At 49.5% G+C, this 18,894-nt stretch overlaps 1 protein-coding gene across 1 annotated transcript in view; it reads left to right on the forward strand.

Annotated features, from left to right (window-relative positions):
* WNT3 (Wnt family member 3) overlaps positions 1-18,894 on the forward strand; it is a 43,938-nt gene that overhangs the window by 18,428 nt on the left and 6,616 nt on the right. The window contains exon 2 of the mRNA XM_069877148.1: positions 12,345-12,586. Within this exon, the coding sequence (XP_069733249.1) occupies positions 12,345-12,586 (242 nt within the window). The remainder of the gene's footprint in view (positions 1-12,344; positions 12,587-18,894) is intronic.

Consider the following 18,894-nt stretch of genomic DNA (forward strand, 5'->3'; position numbering starts at 1 on the left):
TCATCACTTCTGTGTTTCTTCACGCCATAAATCGTGTCCCTTGCACTGCATGTTAGTCAGAAGCTCAGTTCTCCTAACACGTGTTCACCTGCCTGGAAACAGATACAATAAACGAGGCCAGGCACACTGCATCCTCCTCTGAACATGAGTGATACAAGAAGTAGTTACTATTGCAAAAAATGGAATATTTTTGATTTAAGCTGAAGTTGAGTAAAGTTTCATCTAAGTGATTGCATTTCTTTGAAAGTTAGACAGAATGTCCCTCTGAGAGAATGGTTTTTTTCTCTGATGCCATGTTTTCTTTCAGACAGTGGGTTTTTCAGACCCTGTTCATCCTTTGGAGATGACAGCATCTTGTGTTCAGGATGATCTGTGCTGAACAGACGTCTCTCCTTCTGTAACTGCCTCTATTTGCAGTGTTTCACTATCTCAAAGGCAAGGTCAGGCAGAGCTGGAGCCAACTCCAAATAAGCAAGAGTTTTGACTGTTGCAAAATTCATAACAACATTAAAATTAGGCCTTGGAATGTAATAGGAAATGCATAATATTTCTGGGAAAAATATCCATATGCATGTAAGTGAGAAATCTATTCTGTAAGCAGCTTTTGTCTCACTGAGCATGATTGATAGAGATCACTCCCTCGTGTTGCCCAAGCCTGAAAAAGGCTGCTTGCTTTCTAAAACTCCAAAATGAGTCTTAGAGAGTTGATTTGCTGGCATTTTTGGTATAATGAGAACTATTCCTATTTGTTGTTTTAAAGAAACCCCAGTCATACAGCCCAGGCTTGAGGGGGTATGGGTAGTTCTTGCACAGCATTATCACAGTCAGATCTCATGTCCCAGTTGTTTCTCCTCATCTGTTAATTCAGGATTTTCTGGATGGTTTCATATTCTTTTCTAGAGGTTATTTTAAGCCATTTACAAAATACAGTTATAACCCAGCAATCCTACTTTACACCCGGGTACAGCCTTAAAATATCTTGATGTCACAGAGAAATGAATATTAATTAATGCTGATAGCAGAATGGTTTCTCAACCATCTTCTTGCTTGTCTATTTGCTGGATTGCTCCCGATCCTCCTCTCTTCTCATGACACTGCAATGTCCACCAGCGCACTCACCCTGTGATGGTGAGAGGGTTCTCTCCTGATCATGCTGTGTGATTAAAACTCCTGTGCACAAGCCATCTAACAACTGGCTTACACCTTGATCTTCCTTCCGTGCTTGACCCAGGCATGTGAATTCCATTGTTTCTAACTCTCAGCACATGGAGGTTCCACACAGATCTCCAACCACATCTGGACCATCTCTGGTGCTTCTGGGTGCTGGGCCCATGCAAGAAGCAACACAGTTTTGAGGAACAGTGTACATCAAATGGCGTTGGCTACTGAATAATTCTGTGTGACTAGAGAGAGGATTTGTAATTGTACAACAAGAAACATTCCTGAGGACCAGGAATCGCTTTCCTTTTGTGTTTGACTCTTCTCACTCCACAAGAATTCAACAGCAGCTTAGCAAGTGTTGCAGATCTTCCTGCCCAGGACATAGTTTTGCCATGGTCCTTCCTCAGTCACAGTGCTTTGTGCTCTCCATCCTCTTGTGAGAAATTAATATCTGCTTCTCTGATAGGAGATGCAAAAAACAGCATGGGTCCTCCTCCGATCTACACCCCCATCAGTGATGAGCTGTGATTCCAGCACATACAGATGCCTGAACCTCTGATGAGAAACAAAGCAACTCACAGTCATGAACTCCCAGCTCCGTGCTCCACAATGGTCCACATGAGCTAAGAGAAGACAGCCAAGTACTGACCTAGGAGACATCCCAATCTCCTGTACAAAGGGCTTTGTCCACCCAGAAAAAGTTTGAAAGCAGCTGTGCAAAAGGGTGCACAGGGCAAGATCTATGCTGACAGAATCATGGAATGGTTTGCATTGGAAGGGACCTTAAAGCCCATCCAGTTCCAGCCCCCTGCCATGGATCAGATTGCTCAAAGCCCCATCCAACCTGGCCTTGAACACCTCCACGGGTGGAGCATCTGGAGCTTCTCTAGGCAGCCTGGGCCAGGGCCTCATCACCCTGGCAGGAAAACATTTCTTTGTAAGATCTCATCTCCATCTCCTTTCTTGCAGCTCTAAACTCTTCCCCCTCTCCCTGCACTCTCTGAGGAAGACCCTCTCTCCAGCTTTCCTGAAGCCCCTTTCTAAGCTGCTCTAAAGTCTCCCTGGAGCCTTCTCTTCTCCAGGCAAACGACCCGAACTCTCTCATCCTGTCCTCATATAGGAGGTGCTCCAGCCCTCAGATCATCTCCGTGGCCTCCCCTGGACTTGCTTTAATGGATTCAGGTCCTTCCTGTGCTGAGGACTCCAGAAATGAACTCAGGGGTCCAGGTGGGATCTCACCAGAGCAGAGCAGAGGGGCAGAATCCCCTCCCTCACCTGCTGGTCCCACTGCTCTGGATGCCGCCCAGATATGTTGGGTCTCTGCATCCAAACAGTTCTGGAAATGCTTAACACAGGTGCTATCTCAGAAAACATCATACCTAGTAAGGCTGGGGAACAGAGAGAGGCAAAGGGAATGCAGGAATCCCCTGGCAGATCAGTAAACTGATCCAGGTTTGTCCAAGGACACTGCACTTAGAGTTGCTGAAGATGCTGCTGGCTCGGATTGACCTGCAGGACTATTCTGGGCCCTGTGGCAGAATTTGTCCCTGCTCTTGAGCTGCCAGGACTCAAACCCCAGCTGAGATTATGAAAAAAAAGTGCTAAGAGGGTAGACATTGCAGGGCATGGGTGAGAACGAGACGGTCATCCTGGGGGGTGGGAGCAGGAACCAGGTTTCCACCAGTGTTTGCAGGCTGTAGGTGCTTCTGCAACATGAGCTGCAGGCAGGGCACTTGAAAAATATGTAAAGCTGATTTCTTTACAAAGCTTGTTTGGATCAGAAAGGAATAGAGCAGATCCATCAGGGCATGGGGATATGATTTAGTAGTGGACGGATGCAGCTGGGCTTGATGATCTCCAAGGTCTTTTCCAACCTAGCGATTCCATGATTCTATGTAGGGCCAAAAAGCATCTGCAGGGAAAGAGAACCTTTCCTCAATGCTCTCTGAATTTAAGGGCCAATCCTTTAGTGTCACACAGACGGTGTTCAGCACACCCAGTATATATATATTTATATATATATATATATAATTAAGAGGCATCTTACCAAATACTGACGGAGTTTACCTTTGTTTGGAGGGGAAATAAGGAATATTGATTTCCCAGAAGCATCCCCTTATGTTACAGCTGGATCCAACCTCCTTTAATGCCACCCAAGCACATCCTCCTCTTTTTGCTGCCCCTGTCAGTGCAGCTACTATCAAGGAGGACCCTTGCGGTAGTAATCACAGCCAGACACAGCCTATATGGGCTCTCCCTCTTCGTGAGTCCAGAGGATAAGGAAAAAAAACCCTCCTTGTAAAGCCAGGCAGGGCTGTGTACTGTGACCACTGAATCCAATCCTTCCACCCCAAGGGTGAGGAATTCATTTGTTTCAGCTCAAACAGCTCTTTTCAGCAATGCCCAGGCTGGATTTGAAGTCACCCAGTGTTAGAGATTCTGCAACAAGCGTTGGCGTTTTTCTTTTCCTTTGAAATTTGTGCCTTTGCATTTCGCTGGTCTGAATTCCCACTCACCAGCCATTGTCTTGCCCTCTTCTGCTGGACAGAAAGTCTTAATCTTCCCCTTCTTCTCACTGTAACTACATAATCTCTCAGAAGTCTTTCCAATAGACCAATCAAACTGTCAGCATAAGCCACGGCCTCAGCTCACTGCTTTTGCTCTTTTGTCCCCTTTCCATGTTTAACATCCTATTTACAACAAGGAGGAGGCTTACAACACTCCAGTTTCTGCAGTCGTGGCTGTGGCATCATGTGCTCTTGACTGGATAAGGCAGCGCACACTTGGCCAGAACTCGGTGAAGGGAACAGAAGTACAAAACCATCCTTAAGATGTCCAGGAGGGAGGCTGTGGGCAACCCTCAGAGCCTGGGAGCTGAGTAATCCAATTTCATAAATGTGATGCTGTCCTCTTTCCCCTTGGATGTCTTATTTAACTTTGCTGAATGTCAAAGGCGATGGTTGTGTTCTCATGGAGATACCATTGTAGATGGCTATGACTCACAGCTACAGCGGCTTCATTAATGCACAGCATGGCTGCTCCATGAGCCATCAGCTCTTAGATAAGTCACATTTGAGATTAGGCTTTGATGTGCCCCAGTCATGCATTTTCATAGAATCATAGAATCACCAGGTTGGAAAAGACCCACCGAATCATCAAGTCCAACCATTCCCATCAATCACTAACCCATGTCCCTCATCGCCTCATCCACCCATCCCTTAAACCCCTCCAGGGAAGGTGACTCAACCCCCTCCCTGGGCAGCCTCTGCCAGGGACCAATGACCCTTTCCATGAAAATTTTTTCCTAATGTTCATCTTAAACCTCCCCTGGCAGAGCTTGAAGCCATTCCCCCTTGTCCTGTCCCCTGTCCCTTGGGAGAAGAGCCCAGCTCCCTCCTCTCCACATTGGTCATTGTCAAAGAACGTTTGGGATCATCCACTATCTTTTTCCTTCCCAACAGGTATTCCTGGGCTTTCCATGTACCAAATACAATTGTAATAACTAAGAGATGAATACTGAAGTTCAGATTAGGTGTCCTAGAATCATCGAAACATGGAGTGGTTTGGGTGGGAAGAGGCCTTAAAGATCATCTAGTTCCAGCCTCCCCCACCCCCCCAGCCTCTCCCAATCCTCTTCCACTGAGCACTTTTGGGTTGGGATGAGAGGTGCCTGGCTGAATCCCACATCTGCCAAAGAGATGCAAACTTGATGTGTAACGATGATGTCCCTGGGGTAGGACTATCTCCTCCTAAAGCTGCTTCTAAGCATGCAGGCTTTGGGAACCAGGTGTTTTCCCCACTGAAGACTGTTCTGCTCTACCTACAAGCACCTGCCTGTGCTGAGCAGTGCTCAGTGTAGCTTCTCCAGCATGTCACCAGCAAGCTCTTCACTGCTCCACTGGGCCCAAACCTTGACATTTTTTAAACTCATGGCTAAATGATGTGAAATTTTTGGAGACTGTTTGTTCCCTAGTAACAGTTCCTAAGGGTGAAATGGTTGAACGCGCCTAGTTTGAACCCAAATCAGTGGTTGCTCTCAACATCAACAAGGCAAACCACTTATTGGGCTATGTCGGTGTGTGGTCAGCACATCAAGGGAAGTCATCGTCCAGTCTTCCTGCGTTTGGTGACACCAGACTGGAGAATTTGCATTCAGTTTTAGGTCCACTAATGAACATGAATGTATTGAAAGTGGTTGGTGTCCAGGAGATGTTACCAAGATGGTGAGGGATTGAGTGTGCCGGGAGAGGTGGAGGGAGCTGGGCTGGTTAAGCATGCAGGAAAGGAGGCTGAGATGTGTCTAACAACAACTACAACTGCTTGTGGGTCAGTTGCAAGTGTAATGGAGCCAAACTCTTCCCAGTGGTATCAGATGGTACAAGGAACGACAACTAGAAGTGGAGCTTGGAAGTTTAGGTTGAACGTAAGGAAAAATTCCCTTTCCAGGTGTCCAGCAAAGTGTGGGGCCTCCATCCATGGCAGTTTGTGGGGTTCATCTGGACAAATACCCCTAGGACAGTGCTGGGATGGCTCTGCTCCAGAGGCGGTTGGACTACAAACCCGTAAGGGTCCCATCAGCACTACTGCGACTGTCTACAACTATCTGAAAGGAGGTTGTAGTGAGGTGGGTGTTAGTCTCTTCTCCCATGTGACAGGATGAGAGGAAATGGCCTCAAGGTGTGCCAGGAAGGTTCAGATTGGACATTAGGAAAAATTTCTTCACCAAAAGGGCTATTGGACACCGTCAGAGGCTGCCCAGGAAGGTGGTTGAGTTTAAAAGATCTGTACATCAAGCACTTAGGGATATGACTTAGTAGTGGACAGGTACAGTTGGGCTTGATGATCTCAAAGGTTTATTTTCAACCAGTGATAAGGGTCTCCCCTCACCCTCTGCTTCTCCAGGCTAAACAGACCCAGGTCCTTCAGCCACTCCCAGAACCCCTGGGCTCTTCCCCAGCTCCGTTCCCTTCTCTGGATGCACTCCAGGCACTCTATGTCCTTCTTGTAGTGAGGGGCCCAAAACTAAACCCAGGATTCGAGATGTGGCCTCACCAGTGCCAAGTACAGGGGAACAATCATTCCCCTGCTCCTGGTGGCCCCACTGTTTCTCATACAAGCCAATATGCCATTGGCCTCCTTGGCCACCTGGGCACAAAATATACACACGAAGCTGCAATTAACCTGAGCGTGGCTGAATTTCAGCAATGCCATTTTTGTGTGCTTGGTCTGCCCAGCAGGGCCAGTGAGGTCTGTGGGTCCTGGGAGGGATGAGTGCCTCTCAGGGATTGCTACCAGGAGAGTCTAAGTTCTTTGACGTGGAAGACTTTAGGGAAATGCAAATATTGCTATCACAAACAGGTCCAGACTAAGACCAGAAGTGGCTTTGGTGGGTGAAGGTTCGTTTGGATAATGAGATGGATGTTGGGTCCTGTTATCCAGCATCTGAATTTCAGAAAATATTGGGTTTGTTAGCTTTCCTTGTAACCTGAGCGTGGCCAACACCAAACTTACGGGACCTCCTGTTCCCCTCTCCTGGGGGTCAGGTTCACTTCTCCATTTAAACTCCAGGGTAACGGGTGGAGAAAAACAAGCACCGCTGGAGCACAGTTAATCCAGTTCATGTAGCGTTACTATAGAGGACAGGTATCATGCTCCAGAAAAGCTCCGTTGGCTTCACAGAGCATTAGGGAAGGACTTCTCCAACTAGGTCAGATGAATCTGCCCTCAAGTTCCAGACAGTGCAATGAGTGGAGGTCAGCTACACAGGCAAACCTCCAAGGGCTGACCGAGCGCAAAAGGTTTGTGGTGAGATTTGTGCCACATGAACCAATTTCAACTTCATTGTTTTAGTCCAATTTTTTCTTATCTGACCCATTTGGTCCTGTAGGCATGGGACGAGCTGCACTTGCCACCCACCAGCCACATCCCTGCATCCCCTCTGCCACTGTTTGGCACAGTTTTCACGTTTCAGGTTGCAGCTGAGCTGCAATAGAGCAAAGAAAATCATCAGAACACCCTACCCAAGACCAAAGTTATTCCCCTTCCACCAGTTCAGGTTTTGCTGAGTCAGTGTTGTGGAGATTCATTCAGCAAGTCAAATGGTTTTTTGCTTTGATCAAAAGAGATGGCAGAACAGCAAAAGTGAATGTGTGGGGAGTGCTTGGCAGGGAGGATGAGGTGCTGCGAAAGGGAAGAAAGATGAGGCAGCAGGTGTGCCACCTTCGGAGAGGGGTAGATTGTTAAACTGAATTTGCTGTGCCAGGTACCTTCTCCCCAGGTGGAAACCAGCAGAGTTTGGCTGAAGAAATGTAGAACTCCTAGAGGCCATGGGTCTGCTGGAGCGACTCCAGAGGAGGCCACGGAGATGATCCAAAGGTTGGAGCACCCCCCAATATGAGGCCAGGCTGAGAGTTGGGGTTGTTCAGCCTGGAGAAGAGAACGCTCCAGGGAGATGTTAGAGCAGCTTCCAGGACTGAAAGGGGCTCCAGAAAAGCTGGGGAGGGGCTCTGGATCAGGGAGTGCAGGGCAAGGATGAGGGCAACGGTTTTCAGCTGAAAGAGGGGAAATGGAGCTGAGATCTTGGGGAGAAATGTCTTGCTCTGAGGGTGGGGAGGCCCTGGCCCAGGTTGCCCAGAGCAGTGGTGGCTGCCCCATCCCTGGAGGGGTTCAAGGCCAGGTTGGATGGGGCTTGCAGCAGCCTGGTCTGGGTAAAGATGACCCTGCCTCTGCAGGGAGGTTGGATTTGTTGACCTGTAAAGGTGCCTTCAAACCCAAGTCATTCCATGATTCTATGATCTGGTTTCTGCTGCTGATTCATAGTTTTCCCAGTGCATTATAAGAACTGCAGGGCTGGCCAGGGGACATCAACAAGATGTTAGAGGGCACACACAGGACTGACGTTTGCCTTGTAGCATTGTGCTCCAGTGACCTGAGCTGCTGTGGGAGGAAATACTATAGTTTAAAAGAGCATCACTTCTACCAGATCCTTGGAGCCCTCAAGGGGTGTTGCTAGCCATGGTTCTCAAGCTGTTTAGCATCATAGAATCATACAATGGTTGGGGTTGGAAGGGACTTTAAAGCCCATCCAGTTCCACTCCCCTGCCATGGGCAGGGACACCTCCCACCGGATCCATTTGCTCCAACCCCCATCCAACCTGGCCTTGAAACCCTCCAGGGATGGGGCAGCCACCACTGCTCTGGGCAACCTGGGCCAGGGCCTCCCCACCCTCATTGTGAAGAATTTCTTCCTAATGTCTAATCTAAATCTTCCCCCTTCCAAGTTAAAGCCATTCCCTCTCATCCTATCCCTCCATTCTCTCCCCAGCTTTCTTGTACACCCCTTAAGAAATCCCTCTTTAGGAAGAGTTGTTATTTAATTGATGGTGAGACAAAGGGACAAGGTGATGGGGTCATGGCTCTCCAGTACATGGCAGACCCTTATGGGAGCTGGGTCTTTGCACAGGTTTGCTCTGGGTCTGGGGCACAGGAAATCCAAAGGAAGTCAGAGTTTGTGAACACACAGTACTTACCGACCTACACATCCCATTGGCACAGCCGTTGCCTCACCCTCTCTCCATCACTGGATTCAGCACAACCAGCAGCACCCTCTGTGCAACGCTCACATCCACGTGCTTCTGCATGGATCTCCATGTGTGCTGGGGGCTCCAGAGATGAAAAGATAAGCTTTGTCTAACAATTTTGTCAAGGAAAATGGCATATTGGGATACAGGATGCCTATAGCACATCTACATTTACGTGGGAGATCCCTCAGGAAAGGCAAGGAACAGTTGCAATGCCGTTGTCCAGCTCCACGGCACAAGATGCGCCCTTGGAGAAGTGCAGCTGCGTGGCCTGGAGCTCTCCTGCCCAGCTGGCAGAGCTGGTGATGCCTTCGATGCAGTGGGAAAGAAGAAAAATTGCTCTTCATATTCCTCCTCTTTCAGCTGCTGCGTTTAGAGCTGGAAAACACTCCCTTAGCAGCACATCCCAGAAATCTCCCTGCAAGTCAAGTAAGAAGCTGCAACGCTGACCTCAGGCAGTCACAGCGAGTGTAGGTGCTGCCCCACTTTGGAGCATGTTGGAGGCTGTACAGCATTTCCCACAATAAAAAGTCGATGTTTTCCCAGGATGAGACAGGATGAAAACAGGTTGCTGTTATTCCAGCTGGGCTCCAATGACTTATTAACTATCACAATGAGCTTTATGGCATTGCAGAAGTAAGAGAAAGACATGACCACACCAGACAGGAAGATGGTCACCTCCTGGCACTTCACTTTCCTTCTTCTTAGTCACAAAACTGGGACGTGAAACACGTGAGCAAACCCTTCAGCTCAACCTTCACCAAGAGGATGGACAACCTCTTTCCAAGAAGCGGCTTTCTTGACACACAGCAGCCAAGCAGGGCTCCACCCCAGCAAAGTTTCAATCCCCCTATTCCACAGGAGGAGCTGCTCAGCCAATTTTTTGTCTCTGGCTGGTGAAACCCACCTGTGGTGGCAGCCCGTGTTGCCCTGTGCCCTCCAGACCTTGGCCTAGAGGAAAGAAGACTGAGGGGAGAGCTCATCGGTCTCTGCAGCTCCTGGAAAGGAGGTTGTGGTGAGGGAGGTGCTGGGCTCTTCTCCCATGCAACAAGCAATAGGATGAGAGAAAATGGCCTTAAGTTGCATCAAGGGAGGCTTAGACTGAATATTGTGAAAAATTTCATCACTGACAGAGCAGTGAAGCCCTGGCAGAGGTTGCCCAGGGCAGGGGTGGAGTCTCCATCCCTGGAGGTGTTTAAGAGTCAGGTGTATGACTCTTATGTGCTCAGGGATGGTTTAGTGCTGGTATGGTTGTATTTGATAATCTCAAATGTCTTTTCCAACCAAACGATTCCCTGATTCTGTGACTGCGCTGAGCAATGCAGCTTCCCATCTCCTGCAGAGAGGAATGAAGAAATGTGCTAGCAGCTTTTGCTCTCACTGGCAGGAAAACTTTGTGAGTGTTCATCCTAAAAACTCCTTTTCATTTGTTTTTGGCACAGTTCTGATCCAGCCAAGTCCTGCTCCTTTCAAATCCTGCTGGGTCTAATTCCTCTTGATACCGTGTCTCTTTCCAACCAGTGGTTCTGTGAGACCCCACCTGGAGTATTGTGTCCAGTGCTGCAATCTCCAACATAACAGGGTATGGAACTGTTGGGAAGGGTCCAGAGGAGGCCATGAAGATGATCCGAGGGCTGGAGCACCTCTGCTGTGAGGACAGTCTGAGAGGCTGTGGTTGTTCAGCCTGGAGAAGAGAAGGCTCTCGTTGGGAACAAAAGGAGTCACTGCCCTGACAGGCAGTGTCGGGCTCCTGAGAGAATTAAGGGATTAAGCAGAGAAAGAGAGAAGGGATTTCCCCTGTGTTTGCCACAGGCACTCACGCTCCTCGTGTTGTGCGCTGCACTCACACAAAACCCACCTTTATGTGCACCTCTGTCCGCTCACACTTGTACATGCAGTGATGAAAGGGAGTCTCCCAGTCGAGCAGAGCTGTCTGGCTGCTACGGCTCCTGTCCTTGAGCACCCAGAATGGCTGAGTTACTGGGAAAACGTGTCTGTCCCTTCCCGTGGGTAAAGCTGGAGCAACGGAGCTGGGGTATGAAATTTCATTTCCCTTTAGGGCTGCCCCAGGAACAGCTTTGCCAGCAGGTAGAGAAAACCTTCCCCTCTGTTTAGCACCAGTGAGACCTCATCTCAAGTCCCGTGTCCACCTGTGGACTCCTCAGTACAAGAGGAACATGAACTTAGCAAGTCAACACTCTTCAATAATTGCCTGTGCTGGTATCTGGACTGTGAGGTTTGTGTGCTGGAAGCAATCGAGATCCTCACATCTGCTCTGTCATGGAACCTCATCACAGACCTGACCACACATCCTTAAGGGCGTCTGAAGGATGGGCTGGACCCTAAGCAAGGCAGCAACTGTAGGACTGTCCTTGTTTGTGTGTAAGTGCAGGCATTCCAGTGACTGAGCGAATATGTGTCTTCAGGCTTCAGTGACAATTTTTGGCCAAATAAGCACTTTGATCGATTTATTGTATGCTGGGCAATTGGTCCTTGGACCAGTAGGAAAAGATCCTCTCAAATCTGCCCTCCAGCACATCTTTGTTCAATAGGAATGGTTGGACTCGATGATCCAGTGGGTCTTTTCCAACCTGGTGTTTCTATGATCTGCGTGACTGACAAAGGGAGCCAGAGCCTGATGTCCACTAGGGTGGAACCGTGGTGGTTCAGCCTCGGCTGGGACCACATCCACTGGTGTCAAGACAGCCTGGGACACGTAGCATTGACCCCAGAGCAGTCCCTCCTTAGCAAATGATGGTCTCCCTGCTACTGAACTTGGCATTGGACAGGACAATTGCCATCTTGGCCATGATTCAGAAGCTCTCAAATCAGTGTCTCCTGGCAGCTGAGACTCCCCAGGGTATTTCCCCACCTCCTAGTGTTGCTCCCCAGATAGAGCTCCTTGAGGTTCCTTTGTCAGATCCACCAGCCCCATGGGGATGTCAACGCTCCAGCCTTCGGGAAAAGTGGCTGGAAAAGCCAGTGGGAAAAGACCTGGGGTGCTGGTCAGAAGGTGCTGGTCTCTTCTCCCAAGTAACAAGGCATGAGACAAGAGGACATGGCCTCCAGTTGCACCAGGGGAGGGTCAGATGGCATGTTAGGAAAAAATTCTTTACAGGCAGAGAGGTGAAGCCCTGGCACAGGCTGCCCAGGGCAGGGGTGGAGTCTCCATCCCTGGAGGGGCTCAAAAAATGTGTGGCTGTGGCACTTTTGGACATGGTTTAGCAGGCACAATGGGTTTGGGCTGAGGGTTGGACTGGATGAGATGAGAGGGCTCTTCCAAAATCAATGATTCTATAATTCTATGATTCTGTACTTGGGATAATGCTGAGTGGCTCCAGGTTCTTCTGTGTAGGGGGCTGAGTCTCTCCCTCTGTGCCCACAAAGGATGAAGGTGTCATCAGGTGTGAAAGCCCTCTTCACTTCAGTCCTATTCAGTAGGAAGTCTCGTGTTCTCTTTTGAAATCCCTGTTTTTCAGTACTTTGTGCCCCTGAACTATTGGTTCACCTTGACTCATCAAGTTCCCCCAGGATAGTTGGAGGGGCAGAACCAGTAGTGCCAGTTTGTTTCCCAGCCCTCACAGTGTCCTCTGTCCCTCCCAGGTCCCTTGCTCTAGGTCAGCAGTACAGCTCCCTGGGGTCCCAGCCCATCCTCTGCGGCTCCATCCCTGGCCTTGTCCCCAAGCAGCTCCGCTTCTGCCGCAACTACATCGAGATCATGCCCAGCGTGGCCGAGGGCGTGAAGTTGGGAATCCAGGAGTGCCAGCACCAGTTCCGGGGCCGTCGCTGGAACTGCACGACCATCGATGACAGCCTGGCCATCTTCGGGCCGGTCCTGGACAAAGGTAAACACTGAAGCTGGAGGGATGTGGGGAAAGGGTTTTGTCAGGGTGGGAAGAACCATCACGTCTCCAGGTTCTTCTCCCTCTGTACTCGGCACTGGTGAGACCGCTCCTCGAATCCTGGGTTCAGTTCTGGGCCCCTCACCACAAGAAGGATGTTGAGGCTCTGGAGCGAGTCCAGAGAAGAACAACAAAGCTGGTGAAGGGGCTGGAGAACAAGAGGAGCGGCTGAGAGAGCTGGGGGTGTTTAGCCTGGAGAAGAGGAGGCTGAGGGGAGACCTCATTGCTCTCTCCAACTGCCTGAAAGGAGGTTGTGGAGAGGAGGGAGCTGGGCTCTTCTCCCAAGGGACAGGGGACAGGACGAGAGGGAATGGCCTCAAGCTCCACCAGGGGAGGTTTAGGCTGGACACTAGGAAAAATTTTTTCACAGAAAGGGTGATTGGTCCCTGGCAGAGGCTGCCCAGGGAGGGGGTTGAGTCACCTTCCCTGGAGGGGTTTAAGGGACGGGTGGATGAGGTGCTGAGGGACATGGGTTAGTGATTGATGGGAATGGTTGGACTCAATGATCTGGTGGGTCTCTTCCAACCTGGTGATTCTATGATTATATGTTTCTATGATTCTATGATCTCTACTTGGCTTTTTGACAAGCCGTGAAGATCTAGAAGCACTGGAATAGGCTGCCCGGGGAGGTGATTGAGTCCCCATCCCTGGAGGGGTTTAAAAGATGGGCCAATGTAGTACTTAGGGATATGATTTAGTAGTGGTCAGGTACAGTTGGACTTGACAGTCTCAAAGATCTGTTCCAACCTAGGGATTCTATGATTCTATAATTCCATTATCCTACTGGGAACACATTGAGAAAAGAGTCTGAAGTTCTTGCTTTCAACTCTAATTTGTCCAATTCCCTTTTTCCAGTGTATTAATGGGTTACACTGAAAGGAGCAGTGAGAGAAGGGTCTACTCTCACCCCAGGAGCCCTCAGTAAGGCCAGGTAGGGTAAAGTACAGGAAGGTGAAGGTCTAGTTTCATGCTCACTTGTTCTGGAATCCTGGGCTCCATCCTCCCTGCTGAGTCTGTGCTGTGCTCCCAAACAACACGGTCCCACAGACCCAGGGTGAAAAGCCAAGGAAAGGGGCTGTGGTCAAGTTCCTTTGGGGTCAAGACAGACCCTTTGAAGCCTGCACTGTCCACCCCAAAAGGCCAATGGGCAGAAGTCTCCCTGCCAGTGAGAAGCTGTGGTTGAGATCCATGGTCCTGACCAGGCTTACCTGGGATTTCAACAGACCTTTTCACAGATGAGCCCAAAAGAGTCAGGGCTGGGAAGAAAAAGGGGAGAAGAAAAAATATTTGCCCTCTCTTCTCTCCAAATACATGTGCGTGCTCCTCTTCATTGCCTCCTCCTGAAAGGTCACCTGCATAAACCCATGGACCAGGCACACTGGAAGCACATTGATGAGACACAGTAAAGTTGGGATTCCCACTGAGGTCACAGCCTAGGAAAAGGGAGGTGCTGAGCCCCAGGGCAGCTGAGCTTCTGTACCACCAGCCTGCAGCCAAATAGGGCCAGGAAGGAGGGTGCTGGGAGGCAGATAATCTGTCCTGCATCACCGATGGCCTTGGATGAAAAAGCATTCCCATGGAACAGAACCGTATGGTGGATAAAAAAACTCCCCTCCCTCCTGTCTCATGACTTTGAAAGCTGGCACTGATGATAAAACTGAATGATATATGGAAGTCACCAGGGCAAAGTCACAGCTGCAGCTTTGTTCCTTCTGGAGTAACCATCCCTGAAGATTTGATACACTAAGCTCCTTCAGGTAGAAACGAAGCACCGGGAGCAGCAGCTTGTCCAGGCTATCACCTTCCCTTCCCCAACAGCCTGCAGACCGTGGGGACTCACAGCTGCTCCCATGCACTGTCTGACTTCAAACACTCCTGCACTGTCCACACCACCACCAGAGGTGGTTTGAGGACCTCCAGGAGGTTTTTCTTTACTCCTTCCCCATTTCCAGGGCTGCGAGTTTGCATGTTCACTGGACCCCCCACCCTCACAGCAAAACATTTCCCCCTAAGATCTCATCTCAATCTCCCCTCTTGCAGCTTCAAACCATTCCGCTCATCCTCTCCTTGCACTCCCCGATCCAGAGCCCCTCCCCAGCTTTCCTGGAGTACTAGAAGGGAAGTGAAGTCTGTTAATCAAGAAGAAAATATTCTTCCCGGTGACACTTCTGAAATGGGATCCTTATAGTCCAGCCTTTAAGAAACTGGAGAAATCAGGGTTGAAAGCTGGGACATTCACTGTTTCCCAGCAGTGGGGGGTGCTTGTGGTCTAGGAAGGTTTTCTTGAAAACTTTCATATTCTGCGTATAAATGAGTCATTATATTTTCTCCAACCTCCAGCCTTCCAATACCAGTAGGGTTTTCTAAGCACCAGTAGCTTGAGCGAAATGACTCCTCTGGGTGACAGGGTTTCTGTGCAGAAATCAGGAGTACAAAGTCATTTTAGAGCTCTAATAGGGGCCATGAGATTCAGCTCCGCTCTGTTTGCCAGGCTGTAATTTGGGGTAAAAGTTTTATTTACTGTCCAATAACTCATCACCAAGCCTCGCCACACCATGACTGGCTGCCAAATGAAAGCAGCCTAAACTTCAGCACTTGAAAGATCAGAGAGGTTGCATTTTCTTAAAACCTATCATAAAAAAACCTATTATAAGATTTTTAAAGAGGTTATAGAAGAACTCTTACAACATTCAGGCACTGAAAATCTCTCACCACCATTTCTGTCAGCATGGAAGCACTTAAAAATTGGATCTGAACCATCCACCCCATAATGAGCAAACTGAGCTTTAAATTTATGATGGGTATTTTAAGGTTCTTTTGGCTGGAGGGACCTCACGTGTGGACAAGCCTCAACATTTCCCTGCACTCCAAGCTGACAGAGTAAAATATCACCCAGAGCTCTGCAACTCCTCTGGCAGATGGGGAAAAACGATGGAGCACGTTTGTTCCTCAGCTTTCCTGATCAAGGCGTGATGCAGCAGCAGCCTCCCTGACAGCGCTGCCAGGCAATTAGCTTGAAAAATGTATTTATTCTCGTGTCTCACCACCCTGTAAGTAGAGCAGTTAAAAATAAACAGCGTCATCTGCAAATAACGACCCGGCAAAGTCCAAGCCGTTCGATTCATAGAATCATCGAATGGTTTGGGTTGGAAGGGACCTTAAAGATCATCCAGTTCCACCCCCTGCCATGGGCAGGGACACCTCCCACTCGATCAGGGGCTCCAAGCCCCATCCAACCTGGCCTTGAACCCCTCCAGGGATGGGGCAGCCACCCCTGCTCTGGGCAACCTGGGCCAGGGCCTCCCCACGCTCACAGGGAAACATCGTGCTCATTCTGTCCATCGTTTAAATGTGCTTGAGGGCTTTTCACTGAAAATCAAGGAGTGGAGATGGGATTGGATTCATTTCATCCAGGGAGCAAGGAGGAACACCAGAAAACCCCTTGCCAATCCCAAAATTTGAGAATGAATATTAGCAGAGAGAAACAGAACCTTTTCAGCCACTGAAAGGGCTGCTGGACATTGATGTTGCCTTCAAAGCATCTCCTGGGCTGCCATCCCCTCTTTCTTGGCTGCAACAGCAGCAGAAATCAAGGGGGTTTTGAGTTCATAACCTGAAAGTGAGATCCTGAAAGTGAGATTATGGTTGGACTCAATGATCCGATGGGTCTTTTCCAACCTGGTGATTCTATGATCATCCCTGGCTGCATGTTTTGTGTCTGGCTGAGCCCTGAGCATCCCTGGCAGCTGTTGATGTGTTCCCTTCCAGGACTCACAGAGGGGTGTAACCCCCGTAACTATGAATCATTAATTAATAGCAAGACTCAAACTAAGATGACAACTGCTTGAGCAGTCTGCCTTGTGCGTTAGGCCAGTGGGCATTAAATACTAAGCCTAAAATAGCCGGTATTTAAGCTTTGAGAATTGCCTGGATGAAATCACCTCCAAGAATCAAAGAGCAGCATTTGGGTTAATCTCATCCACTGCTCCCTCAGGTGGATTGAAGCTATTTTGGACAAAACTTCAAAGGTGCAGTTCTCCCTACAATAGCGCAGAAAATCATTCCTAATAGAGCTTGAAAAGAAATTGAGGATAATTTCATTTTAAAGGTGCCACAAGAATGTTCGTCTCAGTTGCTTGTGTTCAGCAGTGCTTAGTCTGAAGAGCAATGTGGTGTTGGAATGGTCTTAAGATGTTCCAGGGGAGGTTTAGATGGGATATTAGGAAACATTTTTTCACTGACAGAGCAGTGAAGCCCTGGCAGAGGCTGCCCAGGGCAGGGGTGGCATCTCCATCCTGGAGGGGTTGAAGAAAATATGTGGCCGTGGCACTTCGGGACATGGTTTTGTAGGCACAGTGGAGTTGGGCTGGAAGAGCTGAGAGGACTTTTCCAACAGTAACAATTCCATGTTTCGATGAAAATTACAGAGCTGTTGGCAGTGGTTGGGCCAGGCAGCCCCTTGCACGACACACACCTTCAAGCCTTGGTTGCTCCTTCTGGGCACATCATCCCAGCTTCAAGGGTTGGGGTTCAGTGTGGGAGCACAGAGCACCCCTGCCCAAAAGAGCCCAAGGCATTCCTGCCCCCAGATCTTCCCACAGCCTCCCATCACCTCCCCATCTCACTTCACAGCCTCACCCTACGACTCTCATCTCTCTTCTTGCAGTGCCTTGCATGGCTCCCAATTTGCAGCAAGGCGAGAAACAGCAAATCACAGAATCATTAAGATTGGGAAAGCCCTCTTAGCTCATCCAGCCCAAATATCAGCCCAACCCCACCTTGTCTAAACCGTGTCCCCGAGTGCCATGGCAACACATTATTTGCACCCCTCCAGGGGTGGAGGCTCCACCAGCTCTGGACTGCAGGGCTCACTGGGGACTGCTGAGCACCCAGCCCGGCTGAGGGCTCCTCCTGACCAACCCCATTTTGTCCCATACGCCCTACCCAAAATTCAGCCTCATGAGGGTTGTGGGTTTTTTGCCATGAAACCTGTGGCAGCCACAGCTAGAGAGGCTTTGGTTTCCTGATCATAGAACCATAGAATCACCAGGTTGGAAAAGACCCATCGCATCATCGAGTCCAACCATTCCCATCAATCACCAAACCATGTCCCTCAGCACCTCATCCACCCGTCCCTTAAACTCCTCCAGGGAAGGTGACTCAACCCCCTCCCTGGGCAGCCTCTGCCAGTGCCCAGTGACCCTTTCTGTGAAGAATTTTTTTCCTTATGTTCAGCCTAAACCTCCCCTGGTGGAGCTTGAGGCCATTCCCTCTCGTCCTGTCCCCTGTCACTTGGGAGAAGAGCCCAGCTCCCTCCTCTCCACAACCTCCTCTCAGGTAGTTGAGAGAGCAATGAGGTCTCCCCTCAGCCTCCTCTTCTCCAGGCTAAACACCCCCAGCTCTCTCAGATGTTCCTCTTCTTCTCCAGCCCCTTCCCCAGCTTCGTTGCTCTTCTCTGGACTCGCTCCAGAGCCTCAACATCCTTCTTGTGGTGAGGGGCCCTGAACTGAGCATCATCTTCCTGCAAGTTTTCTTTTTTGCACGTTTTTTTCCCTAACCTGGGCTAAGAAAAAAAAAAAACAAAACAAACCCAACCCCAGAATGTGGGGTAAGATCATGCTTTTACAAGCAAATTCTCCAAGATGATTTATGCTGCAGGTGTGCAGTCTGGGACAAGGAGGGAAGAAAAACCAGCTCCCCCCGCTCTCTCTTCTCCCTCCCTTTTCTTTCTAAAATAAGGTCAGATTTTATTAAAGGATGACACTTCTTCCAGCCAAGTCCTGCCTCAAAGCCGAGGTGGAGCCAGCAGCCAGGTGACCTCCTGCTGCTCCGTGAGGGTGAGCAGTTACCATGCCCTGGTTCATGAGAAGGTCTGGGATTTTGGTTAAAACACAGTGCCCAGAGGCAGGAATGTCCCACGAGCAGCTGGAGATCGACTCTGGGGATGGAGAAAAGGTCCCTGAGCCGCAGGCAGGACTGGATCTGCAGGAGGGAGTTTGACAGGAGCCTTAGCAAGGTCTTACTTCTCCTCATGGCTGAGCTATGGGGGAACTGTTCTCCCCTCTGCCGCCCTTTGCTCACTCTCATTCTCCAGGAAGATGCTTCCAGGAAACGGGAACTAGGATCATTTGGTCTGGAGAAGAGGAGGCTGGGGGGAGACCTCATCAATCACTACAACTGCCAAAAAGGAGGTTGTGGTGAGGTGGGTGTCGGTCTCTCCTTCCAAGTAACAAGAAATAGGATGAAAGGAA

The sequence above is a fragment of the Phaenicophaeus curvirostris genome, chromosome 26, assembly GCF_032191515.1.
Source record: "Phaenicophaeus curvirostris isolate KB17595 chromosome 26, BPBGC_Pcur_1.0, whole genome shotgun sequence".
Lineage (NCBI taxonomy): Eukaryota > Metazoa > Chordata > Aves > Cuculiformes > Cuculidae > Phaenicophaeus > Phaenicophaeus curvirostris.